The following is a 21,888-nucleotide window of genomic DNA, read 5'->3' on the forward strand; positions in this document are numbered from 1 at the left end:
AGTCTCAACTACATATTTTAAAAATATTTTTGGTTCCAGGTGATGAACTGGGCAGGCTGTGACTGGCATTGACAATATCCGTTTACTCAGACCCAGAGGATCACTTTTGATTGAAAAACCTTGTCCTCCAAACCAGCTTCCCAAGAAACAAACGCAAGTCCAAGACCTTACTTCATATTTTGGATACCCACACGTTCCACCTGCATCTCTATTTTGCCCAATCATAGTTTCAGCCTTTAATTTGAGCTGCTGTGTAGGACCTGGTTGGGGACTGGAGTTTTATGTTTGAATATAAGGCCCCTTTTCTGGATGAATTTGGCCATCTCTTCTTCCCCCTTTCAATCACCTGGGCTTGGTCGAGTGATAAACATGTACCCCCGGATACATGTTGTCTCAGTGGAGCCCTTTGGTTATAACGAGACTCTGAATTAAAGAGCCAGCTCTCTAGGAAGAATCTCAAATTAGTTAAAACTTTTTTCATTAAGCTTCCACTATAAAACAGCTAATAGTTACTGAGCACTTACTACCTGCTAGGTCTTCTGCCAAATACTTTATAAATATTATTTCATTTAATGTTCACAATACTGATATAAATTTTTTATTATCTTAGTTTTATCGATTGGGAAACTAAAGCACAAAAAGGCTAAACAATTTTTTTTTTTTTTTTCCGGAGATGGAGTCTCGCTCTGTCACTCAGGTTGGAGTGCAGTGGCATGATCTCAGCTCACTGCAACCTCCACCTCCCATGTTCAGGCTGATTCTCCTGCCTCAGCCTCCAAAGTAGCTGGGACTACAGGCATGTGCCACCATGCCAGGCTAATTTTTGTATTTTAGTAGAGGCAGAGTTTTGTCATGTTGGGCAGGCTGGTCTTAAACTGGCCCTCAAGTGATCCACCCACCTATATCTCCTAAAGTGTTGGGATAACAGACATGAGCCATGGCACCTCGCTAGGGGCTAAACAACTTATTAAGGTCACATAACCAGTACACAGCAAAACTGATTCCCTGATTGTTCCCCCTCCTCCCTAAGTCTTCTTCTCCCTCTGTCTTCCTCCTGTCTGGCAGCTGATGGCAGCTCCATCCTTTCAGTTTCTTAGGCCAAAACCCTTGGGACATTCTTGATTCTTCTCTCTCTCTCTAAACCCTTTATTCAATGCTTTGGAAAATTCATTAGCTCTGCTTTCAAAATAAATCCAACTCTGACAACTTATCTCCACCTCCATTGCCCTCCCCTGATTCAACCCATCATCACCTTTTGCCTGAAATATTGCCATAACCCTCCTAACAAGTCACACTGCTTCCATCTTTGTCTCTGTCTGCCTTCAGCCGAGTAATCTTCTAAATATAAGTCAGACCATGTTGCTCCTTTGCTCAAAAGCCAAAGTCCTTCCACAACCCTGCACATCCTATCCCCAGGCACCTCACTGCCTGCTGCTATCCTGAGAGGGAATGAGGACAGCAGCAGGCGTGGAGATGCCTGGGGATGGCACCTCCCTGCCTGCTCTTCTGTGAACACCAAGGATCGCTGGCCACAGGGTCTTAGCATGAGGGCTCTTGGTTTGGGATATCCCACCCTTCCCCATGCTCCCATAGTCTCATGGTTAACTTCCTCACTATCCAGGTTGCTACTCAAATACCACCTTTTCAATGTATCCATTACTCTATTTACAGTTGGAACCTACTCGCTTAGGTAGTAGGAAATCCTCTCACTCTCCTCTAATTATCCTATAGCATCTATTACCTTTTACCATAGCATGTAGTTTGTTTACTATGTTTATAACTCATTGTCTTCCCTTCCCCCATCACACAGGTATTTTTATCTGTTGCGTTCTCTGATATATCCCAGGCACCCAGAGTGGTACCTAGCACATTGTGATCAATAAATATGTGTTGAATACATGATTGAAAGAACTTGGATCACAAATCTTAGAGTGGTTATAATTTTGTTGTAAATGAATACAGCATTCTCACATGAAAATGGAATAATGCAGAATATATTATGAGGTGGTCTTGATCAAGGGTCAAGTGAAGAGAAGATTTAGTGGCATGTGCTCAGATGAGGGAGATGTAAGATGTAACTGGAGGCTGGCGTGGGTTGGGAAGGTGTAGTGGGACTCAATGGGAATTCTTCTAATTTTGCAATGCATTGGCAAGGACATCTTTTCTTCTTAATTAGAGGCCCATGATTTAAAGTTGTAGCCCTGTATTTGCCATACCACAAGTTTAGTCCTGAGATGTCTTCCCTTCCCACTTCCTCTGCTCTGTGGTCTCAAGGGCAGTGGCTGTTTCTTGGTGGTATGGTCAGACATAATGAGAAATACAGATCCAACTGTTGGATCACTCAAAAGGTGGGAGGAATCTGAAATGGAGTTATTTGATTTAGAGTATTTTAATCATTTCCTGCAGGTTGGCAGGTCCCAGAAGGGTCAATTTTCAACAGGATCAGGCAGGATACACTTGAAGAAATTTCAACACTTCTGCATACAGCTTTTAAAATTTGGTGGTGTCCTGCTGAGGCCTACAGACTGAGGGTTGACCAGATGTCCGAGACATGGACATTTCTCAGTGGTAACACTTCTCTGACACAATCCTAGTTTCTTGCTTTGGTCAAGTAAAACTTTCCCATCATCTGTACCATTTACAATGGGTTACCCTGCTTTCAAGAAAATTGGTTTGCTCCTAACACAAGATGAAAATTGGTGTTGGGGGCATTAGGAGGGAGACTGTTGTCCATCATGAGGACTGGCTTCCTGTTCTTTTATGATAACCCATTTCTATATTATCTACATTCAGTGCATGCCTGCTCTTTCTTGTCCAACTGTGATGGTATTAAGGACACAACTCCAGTTACTGAGAGGTTCTATCAACACAGCTTCCAAAGGCCAACGAGGAAGTGACTATAGTATAATAACTACCTAAGCTGACCATCAGGCCAAACATTAGTTTCTAGAACGAGCTAATGCAGAAATGTATTCAGTTAAAGAAACTGAATACGCCAACAAAGGTTATTTTGGAAATGCTCATGTTAGGGGCTGATGTCTTTTTTTAATTTTTTTTTGAGACAGGGTCTTACTGTCACCCAGGCCGGAGTGCAGTGGTGCAATCTCAGCTCACTGCAACCTCCACCTCTCGGGCTTAAGCCATCCTCCCACCTCAGCCTCCTGAGTAGCTAGGACTACAGGTGTGCGCCATCATGTCCAGCTAATTTTTGTATTTTTTGTAGAGATGGGGTTTCACCATGTTGCCCAGGCTGGTCTTGAACTCCTGGGCTCAAGTGATCCACGCACCTCGGCCTCCCTAAGTGCTGGGATTACAGGCCTGTGCCACTGTGCCCAGACAAGTTCGAGGTCTTGACATGAGCTAACTAAGCCCTGACTGCCCCCTGACAGGCTGAGCTCTGAGACATTGACAGTGGGCAGGACCAACTCCAGAGGCTGATGGGTTCTCAGTCACAGCTGCACATGACAACCTCCTGGGGATGCCGTGGAACCACCAAAGCTAGGGCTCATGCCAGAGGCTTAGGTTCAGTCAGTCTTGCATGAGGTCAGGGCACCAATCTTTTTAAAAAGCTCTCCAGGTGATTTTATATATAGCCAGGAATGAAAACTACTTGATGCGAAGGCTCCAGAGAAGGGCTATCTGAGGAGCTGGGGGAGAGAATGCAGTCCCCACTCTTGCCTCACAATCCCTATTGTAAGGGCTCCTTCCCCACTCTCTCTCCTGCTTCATCAGTTTTCCATTTTCTCCTGGATTATTTCCACAATAATAAGCAAGTTGCAAATTCTCCCATCCTAAATAAAATGACCTCCCCAAACTCCACATTTTCCTTCAGCTCATACCCATTTTCCTGCATCCCTTTAGAGATGAACTCCCTAAGACGTTCTTTCTGCATATGCTGTCCAATTCCCTTCTGTCCATTCTCTCCTAAACCCACTCTATCTGGGACTCCACCCTCCTTACTGCACAGACATAGCCCATCTTACCATCTGGTCAGGCCAGTGACTTTAGATCTCCCCTTCAGCAGAAATGGGGAAGCTGGAGAACTTAACACAGACATGCCTGATACACTCTGGGGTACAGCACACCCCAATCCAGCCTGGGGCTGGTGGAGCAGTGCTGGGATCAAAGTTCAGCAAGCAGAACGAAGAACCAAAAAACTTTCCAGGGTACCTTTGGAGAAGATTACTGCTTAAGAAACGTTGATAGTGACAATGATAATGAGATCTTTAGTAAAGGGAAAGGTTATGACTTACACAGTGTGTGGTGGTGATGATGACAGAACTGGAGATAAAAGAGAGGCCATCGTTCATGCTGACCTGGAGTGCAGCTTTCCTGCAATGACAACAAGGGAAGCAGACTCTCAGCATGGTGTGCAATGAGCAACAGGCTGAGAGCCAGACACACAGGTCTCCTTTGGGCTCGGCTCTTAACTACCCTTGAGACTGGAGTCTCTTCTCCAGGGGAGGAGGGGTCTGAGTTTCCTCTTTTGTAAAATGTGGGGGATAGTCTGTATAGCCCATCCTCCTTTAAAGTTTAGAGAAGTGTCAGGATATGCTTGGCTGGTATATTAAGGCAGTGCATTCAGACGTTCTGGCATTGCAGTGAGTGGCATTGAATGGGCAAAGCTTACTTTCATTTAACTTGCTTGTCACATTGTAGTTGGACAAAGTATTCTTCAAAAATAGTCCAAGTCAATGGGGGTAGACTGGGCTAACTATAAATGCAATATTCTGCTGTTATCTGGACTCTCAGTGATTTGATGGGGGTGGCTTTGTTACCATTCAACAGACTCACAGAAGTAAAGCAGAAGATGCATTTGTCTTCCATCTCTTCCCACTCTAAGACACTCGCTGGAAACTGACCTCTTGTTTTGTTGCATTTCGCAGCATGGACACTGAGCTAATTTGTGAAATCAGTGGCATCACAGATTGATGCTGGGCAACCAGAGTTGGAGGTTTTACAAAATGAACACACGATTGAAGGCAAAATTCAGATGAACAAGTTCAACTTTTTTCCCTTAAAGCCTCCATTCTTTGTCTAGCCTATTATAGACATGGTTTTGGAGAGGTTATTTTTGTTGTTGTTGTTCTCTGCACCAGCATTGCCTCATTTCCCATGTATTTCTTTTCTTGCTCAGGGTGCCCATTCTCTTTCTTCTGTTGATGGTTTTGATCTCATCTCACTAGTGCTTATTATAATTGCATCACCATGAGATTTTCCCCTATAAATTAGTTCAGGGAACTTCTTCTGGTCTGGGTGAACATCCGATGCTGTGCAGAGTCGAGGAAGGAGCACCGTGTGGGACATCAGAAGGCATGAGTCTGGGGTCTTGGCTCGCCATGAACCAGCCATGGCCCTACTTGGCCTTTCTGAGCCTCCCTTTCTCTAAGGAGGAGATAACAATTATCTAGCAGGGCAATGGTGATGACAGAGCGAGGTCAAGTGTGTGAGAACTTTCTAGAAGTGTAGGTGTGATTAAGCCAGACAGACCTTGGATTGAGCCCAGACTCTTCCACTCACTGCTGTGTGACCTTAGGCAAGCTATTTAAAGTCTTGCAGCCACAGTCTCTATGTCTGTAAAACTGGGATAGTGGGAATACCTAGTTAATGGGGAACCTGGGAGAATGAAGTGAGATACTTTGTAAAACACTTATCCTGGCGTCTGGGTCACTGTAAACACTGGCTCCATCATAAGCTGGAGGAACCTAGAGAAAGGCTCCACTTTCTCTAGATGCTTTCTTTTCCCCTGTCCTCGTACACCTCCTCTCTCTCTTCCCTGGCTGGGAGGTTCAGTTGCTGGTGAAAACTTACATGCCAACTTCTTTTAAGATAGGCGCTGGACACAGTAAATAAGTATCTTCCACAGAAAAGGGCTTCTCATCTGCAAAAAGGAAATCACTGGATTAAGAAGAGGGAGGTGAGTTTATAATTTCAAATTCAATGACTTCTAGAGAACATCAACCAAGTCCAGGGAGATACCAGAAAAACAAAAATCTTTTTGAGCTTAAAAACTTAAGCTGTACAGCAAACTATCGCAAGGACAGAAAACCAAACACCGCATGTTCTCACTCACAGGTGGGAACTGAACAATGAGAACACTTGGACACAGGAAGGGGAACATCACACACTGGGGCCTGTTGTGGGGTGGGAGGAGCGGGGAGGGATAGCATTAGGAGATATGCCTAATGTAAATGACGAGTTAATGGGTGCAGCTCACCAACATGGCACATGTATACATATGTAACAAACCTGCACGTTGTGCACATGTACCCTAGAACTTAACGTATAATAATAATAAAAAAACAAAAACAAAAACAAAAACAAAACTCTTGAGCTGTAAAACCCATTAGCAGTGAACTCAAGTGCTCCTGCCTGAATCATAGCTTCCTGTGGTATGTGCAGTTGAGTCAACTGGTGAGAAAATAGTGAGTGAACTCCTAGATAGAGCAGGAATCACTGAGGGGAAACAAGAAAATATTAGACTGGTCCTAAGGAGTTCCACGTCTAAGGCTAGTTTGAGAGATAAGCCATATTTGTGGAAAAAGTTTGCTGACAAATGACTTCACCAAAGTATCATCGGGCTTCATAAGACAGGAAGCTTCCTTTACATGGCTGCCATAGTCAGGTCTTAGGAAAGCACAAAACATGAGCTATGCTTTTGTGCAGACATGGGGAAGAGACATTCTTGGTTGGAGGAATGGCATGAGCAAAGACAGGGCACACTAAAGGCATGTTCCAAGGTAGGATATAAGAAGAATTTGAAAAGATCAGTATAGAAAGTTTGGTCAAGTTCTTTGAGTTAGCCTGAGGGATTTGGACAAAGTTCTGTAAGTTATAGAAAGAACTTTGGTGGGTTTTTGAGTAAAACTGAAGTGATGATTTTGGAGGTCATAGCAGATGTAGCTGTAGAAGGTGAATCAGAGTCGGGGACTCTTGGAGTAGGGAAGTTCTTGTGCTTCTTCTAACGGATGACCAGGAAAAAGCTTAAAGTGGCTTCAATTCAAACTCACTAAGAACTTCATTGTATCCCAGTTTCTGGGGCCAGAGACAGGGCTGAGAAGTTATTATACTAAGTATATAATAGTCATCCCTTCAAGCCTCAGCTTTTATTGGGTACATGTGCTGTACAAAAAGGCTGTGGTAGGGCCTATAGGTGAAATGAAGATGAATAAGATCTGTGTCATTAATCAGGCTGTGACTACAAGTTCCTATAACTAGAAGATACAAAGGAATACATATATTATTAAAGGATAATATTCTGCTTTTGTTGTGACACTGATGTCGCTTATGATATCTGCAAGTCATGACTGCAGAATATAGCTGACATTAAACTCTTGCCTGAGTGAAGGTTAGGAAGCTGCCTGGGATGGAAGATAGAGGACACATCTGAGTGCTAAGCACAACGTCCCCATTGGCAAGAGGAGGAAGAAGATGTACAGGAAAATCTTCAAGTGGTGAAAAGTTAGGGAGGTTATTCCAGGTCATTTGTTTATTCATTCATTCAACAAATATTTATTGAAGACCTACTATATACTAGAGATGCAGGCTTTGAGAAGAGAAACACAGTCTCTGCTTTCATGGATTTTATAGGAAGCAGGAGAGACAGTTATTTAACATTATTAAAAAATAAATTCTTTGAGTGTGTACCATGTGCCAAGCAATGTGCTAAGGCTTGCAATGAACAAAACAGATAAAGTACCTTGTCCAAGGAGCCAACATGCTAGTAATTACATAAATTGTTATGTAATTATAATTGTGATGAGCACACAAAAGGAGGAGGGGGCTGGCCCTCATCTGGGAGGTCAGGAAATGCTTCCCCGAGGAAAGGCTATTTAAGCTGAAACCTGAGGTTGGGTGATGGGATGGAGTGGGAGAGGGGGAGGCACTGCAAAGATCCCGGGGCAAGAAGGACCCCAGATCTTTTGAGAGCTAAAAGAGGGCCAGTGAGGCTGTTGAATCTAAGTGAGACAGACAATGGCTCCAAATGAGGCTAGAAAAGGCAGCAGGGCCAGATGACCACGGCCACATAGGTCATGATGAAGCTTTTGAAATTTTTTCTAAGCGCAACAGGGAACTACTGGAGGTTATCCTCATATTTGGAATCAGCTGTTGGCAGATGATGGAATGTTGCAGGAATGGTGACGCTGTATTGAGTAAAATTATAAAGCTTATGATGACAGTGTAGGATCATGCAGTACCTAAATTGAGCATTATTATTATTATTATTTTTTTTTTTTTTTCTGAGAGTCTCACTCTGTCACCCAGGCTGGAGTGCAGTGGCACAATCTCAGCTCACTGCAACCTCTGCCTCCCGGGTTCAAGCGATTGTCCTGCCTTAGCCTCCCAAGTAGCTGGGATTATAGGCACCTGCCACCATGCCCGCCTAATTTCTGTATTTTTTTTTTAGTACAGACGGGGTTTCACCATATTGGCCAGCTGGTCTCAAACTCCTGACCTTGTGCTCTGCCTGCCTCGGCCTCCCAAAGTGCTGGGATTACAGGCGTGAGCCACCGCACCCGGCCCAAGCATTATTATTTTCAAGATGTCCTTCCATCTGTGATGATAATACAGGCAGTCCTCAACTTAACAATGGTTCGACTTAAACAATACTGTGACTTTATAAAGGTGCTTTCAGTTGTGTATATTAATGGTGAGTACCCATACAACTATTCTGTTTTTCACTTTCAGTACAATATTAGATAAATTACATGAGCTATTCGACATTTTATTATAAAATAGGCTTTGCGTTAGATGATTTTGCCCAACCATAGGGTAATGTCAGTGTTTCGAACATGTTTAAGGTAGGCGAGGCTAAGCGATGATGTTTGGGAAGTTAGGTGTATTAAATGCATTTTTGAGTTATGGTATTTTCAACTTATGATGGATTTATCAGGACATAACCCCATCTTAAGTCAAGGAGCATCTACAATGACAGCCAGACTTGCCAGGGCATGTTGCATGCAGGCAATCTCTAAGCACTTCCTGTATGTCACTTAGTCAAATTTAAACTTCTAGCAGAGCTATCAGGATGGTGTATTATTCCTTTCATTTTAAAGGTGAGGAACAGACATAGAGAGATTAAGTAGCTTGCCCAAGGTTACACATGGGAGCTTGGATCTGCACCCAGGCAGCCTGGCTGCAGAGTCTGCATGATTATCTAATAGGCTATAAGCACCAGCCTTGATAGAAGCTGTGCTTTGTTTCCTTGTAATGACAACCTCGTGAGTTAAGGCAAGGCAGGGATCATTAGGCTCATATTTCAGATGCAAAATGGAGGCTGAGCGGGATGACAGTGATCTAAGGTTGCACCGCAAGCCAGAGGCAAAGCCAAGACTAGAAATGAACTCTGCATTACTCTTTTCTCACTAAGAGATTCTCCATTCCAGGAAGGGCTTGTATTAGAGAATAAACTGAACTGGGGACAGGCGTGGCTGACTCGAACCTATATTTATTTCCTCGTGGCCATGGCTTATCCTGTTGCACATGCACCAGCAGTACCTGGGAGTACAGATTCCTGCCCACAGAGCCAGCCCACAGAGCCACGGGGCAGCCACAGAGCAGCCACAGGAGGCCTTGTGACTCTGGCTGCCTTCTGTGGGAAGAGCTGGGTCACACCGAGGAGAGCATCCGAGGCAGCGCACTGCAGCGCCACAGCCAGGGAGACTCCAGGCTGGCATGCCCTGCTCCTGGGTTAGCGCCTGGCCTCACTTCCGGCTGCCTCTGGACAACTCCTCTCTCCTTCCTCCATCCCAACTGGAAAGGAGTGAGAGGATGAGTGTGGCCCAGGCCAGGCAGACATTTCTCACTTTCCCCCTCCTTTCCTTTTCCTTTTCTGCTTGGGAGACCAAATATTTCTGGAGCAAAACAGAGGAAAATCTCACTGGGAGGCCTGCAAAGGCTTCGCTGAGGCTGTGGAAGACCTTCCTCCATCCGAGTGTATCAGCCTTCCAGGCTGTGGGCCTGCTCTGTGGAGCTGGCATTTTCTGCTCCGAGAGGATTGTTTGGTTTGGAGCCTGTTTTCATTATACCACAAAAATGAGTGACTTTTTTCTCTCTCTCTCTAAACAAAGGAGGGCCATTTGGTTTCCATAACTCAGGTCATCTGACTCCTTCCTGGAACTCCATTTGGGAGGCAGGGCACAAAGCCTTCCTTGCCGCACCTCGGCCGTGCCACGTTTGGCCCCAGGGCCGTGCCAGCCTCGCTGCAGCATGTGCCAAAGCCAGTGGTGTCGTGACATATGTGGGGCCGTGATCCACTCCTAGGACAGCCGAGGCCCCTGCTGGTCCACCCTCTAGGTGGCCATTTCGCTGCTCACTAGCACCGGGTGGGCAGGGGAAATGAAGGCCAGGAGCTCGGACTGGCCCACTTGGCTTTTGTTTGCAACTGGGGAGAAAATTAGGGAGGGGTGGGAGTTTGAAATCAGACATTCAATGAAAATTTTATTTTTATGTTTAAATTTTTGTGATTTTCTTTTGAGACAGGGTCTCCCTCTGCTGCTCAGGCTGCCGTGCAGTGGTGCAATCATGGCTCACTGCAGCCTCAATCTTCTGTGCTTCAGTGATCCTCCCACCTTGTCCCCCTCACCCACCCCACCCTAGTCACTGCATCACAGGAGTGCAGTGCCACACCTGGCTAATTAAATTTTTTTTTTTTTTTTTGTAGAGACAAGGTCCCCTATGTTGCCCAGGCAGCTCTGGAACTCCTGGGCTCAAACTATCTGCCTGCTTCAGCCTCCCAAAATGCTGGTATTACAGGTGTGAGCCACTGGGCCTAGCCAAATGTAATTCTTAGATAATCTTGAAATACAAATTTCTTTTGTCCATTACCAAAGATATTTTAGAATTCTGTGTGTACCTATGACATAGGTTTACCCAAGGCATCTGTCTATAGGAGTCTGACAAGCTTGATAAGGATTTGGGGATTTATCAGGATTTGGGGACCAATGAGTATCATTATCTCAGAGTGCTAAACGCCCCAGACTTGGGAGCTAGGCATCCCTCAAGCTGCACACCGAGGGGACAGAGAAGGGCAGAGGATATTTCAGATCACACCGAGTCAAATCTGAGCCCTTTTCTTACTAGCGTGTGACTAGGGACACACATTCTCCATCTATAAACAGTGGTGATGACATTGTGTGGGGAGTCAATAATATCGTATTCAAGCACAAAGCATGATACTTAGCACTTGAGCATTCAGTAGATGTTATTCTTCTTTATTACATGGGCCTCCACACCTTTAAAATAGACTACATGGATGTATGGTTTAAAATCAGAGGGATTAAACATTAAAATGTTCAAAATGCCTGATTGCTTAATGATATCATTTTACCAAATTAACATCTTTGTAGACATCAGGAATTAATAAGGAAATGAAAAGCTTTAGTGAATTTGTGTGTGTGTATAGATACACACACATATACACATATGCATATCTATACACACACGTGCATGCATGTTGATTTTTTCTAACATCATATACTCATGATCTCATTTGATGCTTCTACAGCCCTCTGAGAGAGATATTATTTACATTTTGAGAAACCGAGAGTCAGAAGGGTTAGTTAATTGAGTTAGTGCTGCACCACTTGTGAGTGTCAGAGCCAGAATTCAAACCCAAGTTTTGTTGAAATAGCTTGCCCAAGGTAAGCCCAGCTAGTCTTATAATGTAGCTGGAAGCACACCAGGAGCTGAGGCTCTTCATATTGACAGCTCTGGAGGCACATGGCCAAGATCTTCAATGGGCAAGGCTGGATACCAACAGGAGTTTGCCTTCCAGGAGAGGGGGCTAGGGATGAAGAGCTTGAAGAAAAAGGTTCAGGTGTCTTTTGAGAGGCCCTGGTCATGCCAACTAGAATGAAGCCATGCTCTGGAACCATACACTCATAAGTGTATATTTACAGGTTTAGACCTTGGGACAATGTAATCCTTTTCAGACTGGCAAAGAAGAAAGTTCCCAGAATTCTTCCCTGCAGTTTAGTGGCTAATGGATCTGGGATAAAACCAGGGTTGAAATTCATTAGCCAATTCAAACACCAATCAGAGAAAATCCTTTTTATAAGGGTGGATTAAATAATTCAAATACTTTTCAAGTCTTGGCAATCTTTTCTTGTTATAAATATTTATTTCTGGCAAATAGGAAGAGAAAAATAATCCCTAGTCTTATGGAGGCAGCGGGAGGGTGTGTTAAAACCCTCCAAAGCTGATGTAAGCCCGAAGCAGAGCTTACATTCCCATAGTGACATTCACATTAGGTAGTGGGAAAAACAGTGGAGGTTAGGGACTGAAATGAGCTCGCCTTGCTGTTTCTCCTAGTGTCCCTTGGGTCTAGGGAGCATTTTCAGGGCATTCCAGAGCCAAATATAACTGTTCAGCACCAAATTATCAGCTGGTTTGGGAATGTGTCTCCAAATGATGGAACAACAGACAGGCCGGAGTTAGGCTGAATATTTCTACCTCCTCACTGCCTCCAAAAGTAACCAGCCTGAAAAAAGTTAGACTTGTAAAATACTGTGGAAAAATCTGAAATAAAATTATATTCAGCAGGACTCCAAGTTGGTGAAATTCAAAGAATCCGGGCTGAGCTTTCTGGAGCTCCAAAGAGAATGGAGATGACTGATTGCCCAACTGGGGCTGCCTCATTGATAATTCACAAATGTGTGTTGGGGGGGTCTTATTACAAAGCAAAATGGGAGCCATTGCTGAGAGTAGAAAGGGATGTATTATGTGTCAGGCCCTGGGCTAGAAGGTTTTCAGAGATGAGTGAGATAACAAGCTTTTGATAGAAGACATTAAACTCTAGAAAAAGAGATTTTGAAAGTGGAGAGAATGGCTTTTACTTGGACAGGCTGAACAGTGGTTGAGAAGTCAAGGAGAAATGAGAAGATTCAAAACCGAATGGGAATGGATGGCAGTGAAATGTAGGTTGGTTGGGCCAATTTGGGAAACATCCTCAGAGTGAGTATACCCACTGTAATGTCCTCTTATCTTGGGCTAAAGCCAGAGGGATGCCTTTAAAGTGGCAGAACCAAGCTGGCCACCATCCTTTTCCTTAGACATGGCCCATACCCTCGCTCACAACTCACCTTTTCCCTGACCTGGTATTGTTACAGGGTTTCCTGGGAAGCCCTCCCTGGCTAGTTGCCATGAGATCAGGGGATGGGCTTGGCCAACACATTCCAGGTAAGTTTCCTGGGTCTGTAGCTATTTTACCAGTTCCTATATTCTATAGATACCCAGGACATGTCTTTTGATTTCCCATTCTGTTCTCTGAGGAAGGCTGGAGTAGAATGGAGAACACTAAGAGCCTGGACTCTGGAGACCCAACACAGCCTTGCCACTAACTGGCTGTCACCATGGGCAAGGTTTTTCACTCTATTCATAACTCAAAATTGTCATCTATAATATGGGAGTAATACTTCATAGGCTGTTGTAAATTTTAATGAGAAGATATCATTTAATGCTTAGCACTTAATAAGCACTCAACATATAACTGTCATTACTAAGGTGGGGCACTGTTGGAGTCATCGACTGAGGCACCTGCAAAACACAAGTTGTGGATGTGTGCACAAACTGAGTGAGTCTTGCAACCTGTCTGTTAGGTTGTATCAGGGCTTTACAATATTGGTGTGATAAGAAGCAAGTTACTTATCTAAATAGGATCTTTGGACATGAATATAGTGCAGTGTTCTCAAATGGGGGTTGATTTTGCCCCTCAAGGGGCAACTAGCAATGCCTGAGCAGTTTTGGTTACTGCAACTGGGGGAGGAATGCTATTGGCATCTAGTGGGTAGAGACCAGGGATGGTGCTGAACATCCTCCAATGCACAGGACAGGCCCCTCCCCACTCCCCAGCTATAAATTATCCAGCCCAAAATGTCAGTAGCGTTGAGGTTAGAAAACCTGGCGTAATGTCTACCATGGCTTTATATGCTTCTTTAGCCCAGTGTAGAGGGGCCTACAGATATAACTCTGTAGTTCATGCCTGCAGGGTACTGGTGTAATGCCCAGAAAAGTTTAGAGGTGATGGGTAGAAAAGGGAGGAGGTAACAGCTAGAGAGGCATTGAAAGACCAGTCCTGGTTGGAGTAAGAGAATGTCTCCTGATAAAGCCCTCCTTGCAGGCTTGAATGGGTCCAGGTTTTCTTAGGGGTAGATGGAAATGCATCAGAGCCACTCTGCCTGGTGGAGCTTTATAATGTAAATGGGGCACTCCAGCAATGGGCCTTATATTGCCGCCAAGGCTCTGACATGACATGGATGGGAAGGCTGTAGAGTCAGGACACCTTACATACAAATACCAATACAGGACTCAGAGCTGTGGGCAGTCTTGGAAGGAAATGAAGTGGGTTATTATTGTTACTGTGTTCATGAGGATCAAGATTACATTATGGCCCCAGATGGAGAGGAAGTAAAAGGTGAGGGACCATGAGTCCATTCCCAGAGGAGTGCAGGCCCAGGGTCTAGCAGCCCTGCAGATATCTGGATTGTCTGTTGGGCTACACACCCCAAGTTCTGCACAAGGTTGTGACCTCACAGCTCTGGGCACACCAGCATTGAGAACTGTTTGTCAGCACAGCTGGTCTGCCTTCTCAGGATGTAAATTATTATCTACCCATATGTGTTGTTATTTGTATTAATCACAAAGTAATACATATTAGTATAAAAGCCTGGGAAATACAGAGAAGTATATAAAAAAGAAATTAAAATCCTTGATAATCTCAACTTCCAGTGGTAAAATTAATGTCTTGGGAAATACTATTTCAGAATTTTTCCATGCATATTACTTTTAACATAATTGAGATTACATATAATTCTGTGGCATTTGGCATTTATCTGAAGTTAATAGGGTAGTTTTAGGCAGTACAAGGAAATGAAATGAAGCTAATGGGGTTCAGCGTTCTTGCAAAGTATTTTCTCCTCTCAATAAATCCACACCCAAAACAATTCTTGACTGTTGACATTTATAGAACTTACAAATTATCTTCTAAGTAAAGCATCAGCTTTTTAAGATTTTGTAATCCTGAGGTCAGAATAACTGCAGCACTTAAAACAGCTATAACTTGCTAAGAATACAAATATTTGCAAAGCTTTGTTTTCACTTGGTAGAGGATAATTCAGGATTCATGCACAAGGTACGTGTCTCCTGACACACAAACCCTTGTGGCAGTATACAAATTTGGAATAATTTTACCTTTGGAATTGGAACTGAGTGGCAAGTCTACCAAAATGGCTAAAGCCTTCCACACACTCAAGGCCACGGGTTATGGCAAATGCTGACTGCTCTTAAAGGACACAAATTGACAGAGAAACTCAGAGGAGAGGTGGGAAGGAGACCTTGGGCACACACTTGGGCCACTAAAGTGCTGTGGGATGCTTGCTGGCTGCCAGAGCTGAATGGCATGGGGGACAGAGCCACCAGGAGCACTTTCTTCCTTTCCCTCAGTAGTACCCAACTTCTCTCAATGGATGTTGAACAAATATTTAAAGAATGTCAGTTTGAAGGGACACAGACTATTAGCCTGCCTGGGGTTCCAGGAGTATGGCCTGTCTCTGAGTTAATCACCTTCTCTTCCATCATCCTACTGAAATGGCAGAGGAGCAGTATTGCATGGGGAAGGGCAGCATCCACCCGCTGGTCACCTTACATGAAAGCTGAGCCATGGGGTGCAGAAATAGAGGGGGATGCCAACTTACCCCCGCAGGACAGCAGGACTAGGGGGAAGGTGGGTTTCAGAGAAGTTCACAAGCAAATCTCTCCCAGCCGTGCATAAAACAAATGCAGCACATGCCTGGAGTCCTCGTGGAGCTCACGAGTTTCACGTGGAGTCAATTTCAAACTTGGTAGAGCAGGGGAAACATCAAGGATGACTGTCCACCAGGGACTGGTGCAGCTAACTTTGGACTGTGTCAACTCACCCCCAGAATAAACTCTTTTACTCCCAACTGAAAACCTTGCCACCTAGTTACCTCTGGTGGTGACTTCCCTTTTGTCCCCCAACCATTCTAGATTATGGCAGTAAATTTCAACGTATCTGTATTTTTCTAGAACTGAAAGATGGGAACATCCACTAACACAGTCTCTGCAGGAGCCACTTCAAAAATCAGTGGGCAAAGACCAGAGTTCTGTCTGAAAGAGGGCCAAAGGGGAAACACCACCAGATACATAAAATGCTCCTGAAGTTCAAGAAAAAGGGCCACTCGGGGAATGAGGAGAGGTGCCTTAACTGTGGTCACACAGCCAGCTGCAGACACTGACACCCTAATGCCTGGGGTTCTTCCTACCCTGGTCGGGGGCTTTTTCTCTTGATCTTAGGCTCAAGTCTTGACTTCTCTACTAATGTGTCCTGTGACCTTAGTCAAGGAGTTAAATCTCTCTGAGCTGCGATTATCTTTCTGCAAAATGAGGGGGATCTATTGAAATCAGCATCTCTGAATCAGGCACACATCTGTCACCTGGGCATTTGGAGTCAGTGGTCCCAGGGATCTTTGGGGATCTGTGTCTTGGAGGCAATGTAGGGAAGCAGTCTAAAGCCTTTGAAGGAGTCCGACTGCCCAGGTTCAAGTCCTTTCCACCCCTGCCAACTGCGCGAACTTGGGCACTTCATCTCTCTGAGTTCATCAGCAAAATGGGGATTCAAATAACTCCTCCCTCTTTGGGCTGCGGTGATGATGAAATGAGATAATACAGGAGGGTGCTTGGCCCAGCACCAGGTGCAGAGTAGGTACTCAACAATCAGTAGCTGCTATCACTTGGCGGAAGCTCCCTGGTGATTCTGATGGGCATCCCCATGAAGAACATGAGACTATATGCTCCTTTATGTCTCTTCATTCTGAGTTACACGAAATGGCATTTCATCACCTTCACATGATATAAAATCCCTAGGGATGTATCGAGATTGTGTTAAGTACCTTTGACCAACATATGGCAAGACTCTAACCCATAACAAAGGAAACAATAGGCTTTTTTTTGGGAAGTTTATGTTCTCCTGCCCTCAATCCTCCCTCCCCATCTGCACTTTAATGATCTCCTTAGGGTGCCCACAGCAGCCCTGGAGCCCAGGTGTTTTCTAAGATGAAGTTTAGTTTCTAGAAAATTGGGCATGTTTTTGAAAACAACACCCTCTGGAACATCTACATTCGAATGAGTGTTGTCTCTCTTCCCCCTAGGAAGTTGAGCCCCCTCCTCAGAACTCCTAGAACTGCCTTCCTGACCGATGTTCAGTTTGGGGAAATATGTTCAAATGGGACAAAGCTTTATCCTTTGAGCGTGTGCAAAAGTAAACCAGAGCCATGCCTGGTGAATTGGATTGAAAATCAAGTTGAGAAATAAAATTTTGCATCAAAAAATAGTGTGCCTATAATATAATGAATCTGATTTCTCACATGGCCTATAAACTCAATTTTAGTGAGTTTGTTAAAAATCAGTTTCTTTTGTTTGTAGTCATACCTCATGCATCTCCATGCAACACTAGGATAGTCTAGCATGTTTTTCATTATTGCATTAGTAAAACGTCCATTTTTAATTTACAGTGCATAAAATGGATCACTTCTCAGCTCATACTCCAGTGTCTCCTTTTTAGCATTTGAATCTCTCTGAAGGTGGATCTCCAGTTGAAAGTGGATCTTTTCTTGGCACAGTACACTGAATACTAAAGGAGGAAAAAGTGCGGCCAGAGTAAATACAGTTTCTGTGAAGATTTCCAAGATATTTTCTTGGCCAGCAGAGTTCAGCCTGGTGACTGAGGAGCTAACCAAATGTTAAACTTAAGATGTATTCTAGACCTCAATAGTTAGCAAGAATTTAAAAATTAAGTTTTAAATCAATTTTGTGGGTTCTTTTCTGATTACGTCAGGGACATATGATCCCAGAGAACTTAGAAAACACAGATAGATGGAAAGAAGAATGTAAAAATTAATAGTGGTTTCATTCAGAGGTGATGGCTGTTAACATTTTGATGAATATCTTTCCAGTCTCTGTCTGCATATAAATATGTGTGTTTAAAAAACAAAAATAGTATCAGTGTATTGTTTTGTAACTTTTTTTTTGAGACGGAGTCTCGCTCTGTCGCTCGGGCTGGAATGCAGTGGTGCTATCTTGGCTCACTGCAAGCTCTGCCTCCCAGGTTCACGCCATTCTCCTGCCTCAGCCTCCCGAGTAGCTGGGACTACAGGTGCGCACCACCGTGCCTGGCTAATTTTTTTCTATTTTTAGTGGAGACGGGGTTTCACCGTGTTAGCCAGGATGGTCTCCATCTCCGGAGACCTTGTGATCCGCCCGTATTGGCCTCCCAAAGTGCTGGGATTTACAGGCGTGAGCCACTGCGCCCGGCCTGTTTTGTAACTTATTTATTTATTTATTTTTGCCATATTATTAACATTCCCCACTCCCCACATCAGTAATTATTCTTCTACAACATTGTTTAATTATTTAGGGGTGAAGTATAACTTATCTAACAGATTACCTATTGTCAGACATTTAGGTTGTTACCATTTAGATGTTTTTCTTTTCCCTCTCTCCCTCATTCCCTTTGTTCTTTCCATTTTTTCTTTTGCTATTATAAACAACACTGTGATGAATATCCTTGTGGCCAAGTCTTTGTAAACATTCCCAGTCACCTTCTTTTGATGAAGCTGAAATTGAAATTCTGGGTCAAAATGTATAAAAGCAGTTGACTCATTTAAAAAATTTCCTTCCTAACGATTTAATGGTCTCTCACTGATGATGAATGAAAACACCTGTTTTCCTACAGGTTTTCCAAGACTGCATGTTGTAGTTTTGTTAATCTTTGTCAGTCTGACAAAGTAAAAATGGCAATTGATTATTTCAATTTGCATTTTCTTGGTTATATGAAACATTTTCTATATGCTTATTAATCATTATTTTCTTAAAAATTTCCTTTGCATATCTTTTACTCACCGATATATTCATCTTTTTTTAACTGATTTTAGGAATTGTCTTTATACTAAGTTTATTGACCCTATGTTTGTTATATATCCTATTTTTCCAGTTTTATTTCTTGTTTGTTTTATTGTAGTAGGGTTTAACATGAGAATTTAAAAATATGCGCTCAAACATTCAAATTTTTCTTTCATGGTATGCTCCTTCATGTTTAAAACATCCTTCCCACCTGGAAGATTATATAAATTTTTTTGTTTCCCTCTAGAATTTTTACAGCTTCATGTCCCATTAAAAGTTTTCCTTCATCTGGAATTTGTTTGGATGAAAGGTGTGAGATTAAAAATGAACTTAACTGTTTTTCCAAGTGGTTAGCCAGTTGTCTCTACATCATTTTTTGAATAACCCACTCTTTCCTTATAGATTCAAAAGGCTGCCTTATTTTATACTAAATTCACCTAAGTGTTTGGTTCTGTTTATGGGCTTTGTTCCAAAGCTCAGTTCGCCTATTGTGGTGTGATCATACATTGTTCCAATTACTGCAGCTTTTTTATACATCTTAAAATCGGCCAGGGTGAGTTTCCACATTTTTCTTGGCTATTCTTGTGTGTTTATTCTTCCATACAAACTTCAGATTATTTTGTTAACTTAAAAAGTCCCCTTGGAATTTTCATTTGGATTGTAATAAAAGTAGATATTAATATGAAGACAATTGATATCTTTACAATACTCAGTTACTGCTCCATTTAATAACAGTGACGATAATATGGTAGTACCAGCAGCCAACACTGACTGACTCTTAACTGTGCATCAGGCCCCATTTTAAGCCCTGCCTGCCACATTTAAACCTCATAATAATCCAAGACCTAGTATGGCTATTATTGCCATACTCATTTTACAGAGAGAGAAACTGAGGCATGGAGATGTTAAATAAGACGTCACAGTCGCACAGCTAGATACGACAGAGCCAGAACTCTTTTTCCCTGGTGGTCTGGCTCCAGAGCTTGTAACTATGCCATGAGTCTATGGCTTTCTAACTCTTCACACTTGCTTTATATCCCTCAGAAAGTTTTGTGACTTTCATCATATATGTCTTTACAAATTTGATTAAATTAGTTCTTGTTACATTTTATTTGTCTGCCCATCAGTGATAGACTGGATAAAGAAAATGTATATATACACCATGGAATACTGTGCAGCTATAGAAAAGAACGAGATCATGTCCTTTGCAGGAACATGGTTGGAGCTAGGGGCCATTATCCTTAGCAAACTAATGCAGGAAGAGAAAACCAAATACTGCATGCTCTCACTTGTAAGTGGGAGCTAAATGATGAGAACACATGGACACAGAAGGGAATAACACACACTGGGGCCTACTAGAGGGTGGAGGGTGAGAGGAGAGAGAAGATCAGGAAAAATAACTAATGGGTACTAGGCTTAATACCTGGGTGATGAAACAACCTGTACAACAAATCCCCATGACACAAGTTTACTTATGTAAGAAACCTGCACTTGTCCCGCTGAACTTAAAATGGAAGTTAAATAAAAAACTTTATTTGTTGTTGCTATATTTTTCTTGTGATATTTTCTAATGGTCATTGCTGAACACTGGCAAAGCTACCAATTATTATAAGCAAGGGATTTATTTTGAAGTCTTCCAACTTAATTACCCTCTTGGTAGCCTAGTAGTTCTATTCACTCTCTAGTTTTCCAGGAAGACACAAGCATTATTTTAGAGCAATGACGTTTGGCTGCTTTTCCTGTATTTATATCTATTATCAGATTTCTGGTGTTATTATAATGTTCATGGCATTGTCTAATATGGTAGTCACTAGCCATATGTGGCTATTTACATTTAAGTTAATAAAAATTAAATGAAATTACTAATTCAGTTCCTCAATTGCACTAGCCACATTTCAAATGCCCAGCAGCCACATGTGGCTTGCAGCTACCATCTTAGAACACTTCCATCATTACAGAAAGTTCTATTGGACAGTGCTGCTAGAACTTTCAGATCAATATTAGATAATAGTGGTGAAATGGATTGTCCTGCTTTTTTTCTTCTGAACTTTAAAGTGAATTCCTCTACATAGTGATTTATTATTAGAATGATGTTGAGTTTTGAATTCAAATATGTAGATACATTTTTATGTTAAAGAAGTCTTATCCTATTCCTAGTTTACTAGAAATATATTTTTAAAATTAGGAACAGATAATGAATTTTAATATCTTCTTGGCATCAGTAACTTTTGCTATATGAGGAACAAATTCCCCCTCTGTCTTCAAAATTGTCTTAGCTATCTTGGTCCTTTTTAAATACATTGCTGGATTTTGTTTGCCAATATTTGATTTAGATGTTTGTCATCAGTGAGCTTGATCTCAAATATTGTCTACTTTTAGTGCCTTTGTCCAGTTTTTTTTTTTAAACCAAGATTATGTTATTATCATAGAATGAATTTATATGCTTTTTCTTGGCTGGGTGTGGCGGCCCACACCTGTAATTCCAGCATTTTGGGAGGCTGAGGTGGGTAGATAGCTTGAGCCCAGGAGTTTGAGACCAGCTTGGGCAACGTGGTGAAACCTTGTCTCTACAAAAAATACAAAAATTAGCCAGGTGTGGTGGCTCACATCTGTGGTCCTAGCTACTCAGGAAGCTAAGGTGGGAGGATCGCTTGAGCCTGGGAGGCAGAGGTTACAGTGAGCAGAGATTGTGCCACTGCACTCCAGCCTGGGCAACAGAACCAGACCCTGTCTCAAAAAAAAACACACAAAACAAAACAAAACATTTTCTTTACATCTTTCCTCTGGAACAGTACATATCTGATATGGGTCATTTGTCCCTTAAAACTTGGTAAAACTTGGGTGAAAAAAATCTGGATGTGGTGCTTTCGTTCGGCAGGGGGGATGAAATTTCCTCAAATTCCCTTCTCGTTCATATATTTCCTGTTCATCTGTGTCTAATCACACTGTTTAATCCATCCATGAAGTTTTATT

At 42.8% G+C, this 21,888-nt stretch overlaps 1 protein-coding gene across 7 annotated transcripts in view; it reads right to left on the reverse strand.

The window, feature by feature from the left end:
* The window catches only part of ANTXR1 (ANTXR cell adhesion molecule 1), a 236,575-nt gene that overhangs the window by 120,720 nt on the left and 93,967 nt on the right, over positions 1-21,888 (reverse strand). For 6 of the 7 annotated variants that reach the window (XM_003830925.6, XM_008956339.6, XM_008956338.5 and 3 more), the window contains exons 11-12: positions 5,812-5,881; positions 4,254-4,332 (exon numbers count right to left, since the gene is read on the reverse strand). In XM_003830925.6, the coding sequence (XP_003830973.1) occupies positions 4,254-4,332; positions 5,812-5,881 (149 nt within the window). Of the gene's footprint in view, positions 1-3,951; positions 3,953-4,253; positions 4,333-5,811; positions 5,882-21,888 lie in introns of all 7 variants that reach the window. The other variant, XM_063594894.1, reaches the window with a different exon arrangement.

The sequence above is a fragment of the Pan paniscus genome, chromosome 12, assembly GCF_029289425.2.
Source record: "Pan paniscus chromosome 12, NHGRI_mPanPan1-v2.0_pri, whole genome shotgun sequence".
In the NCBI taxonomy this organism is placed as follows: Eukaryota; Metazoa; Chordata; class Mammalia; order Primates; family Hominidae; genus Pan; species Pan paniscus.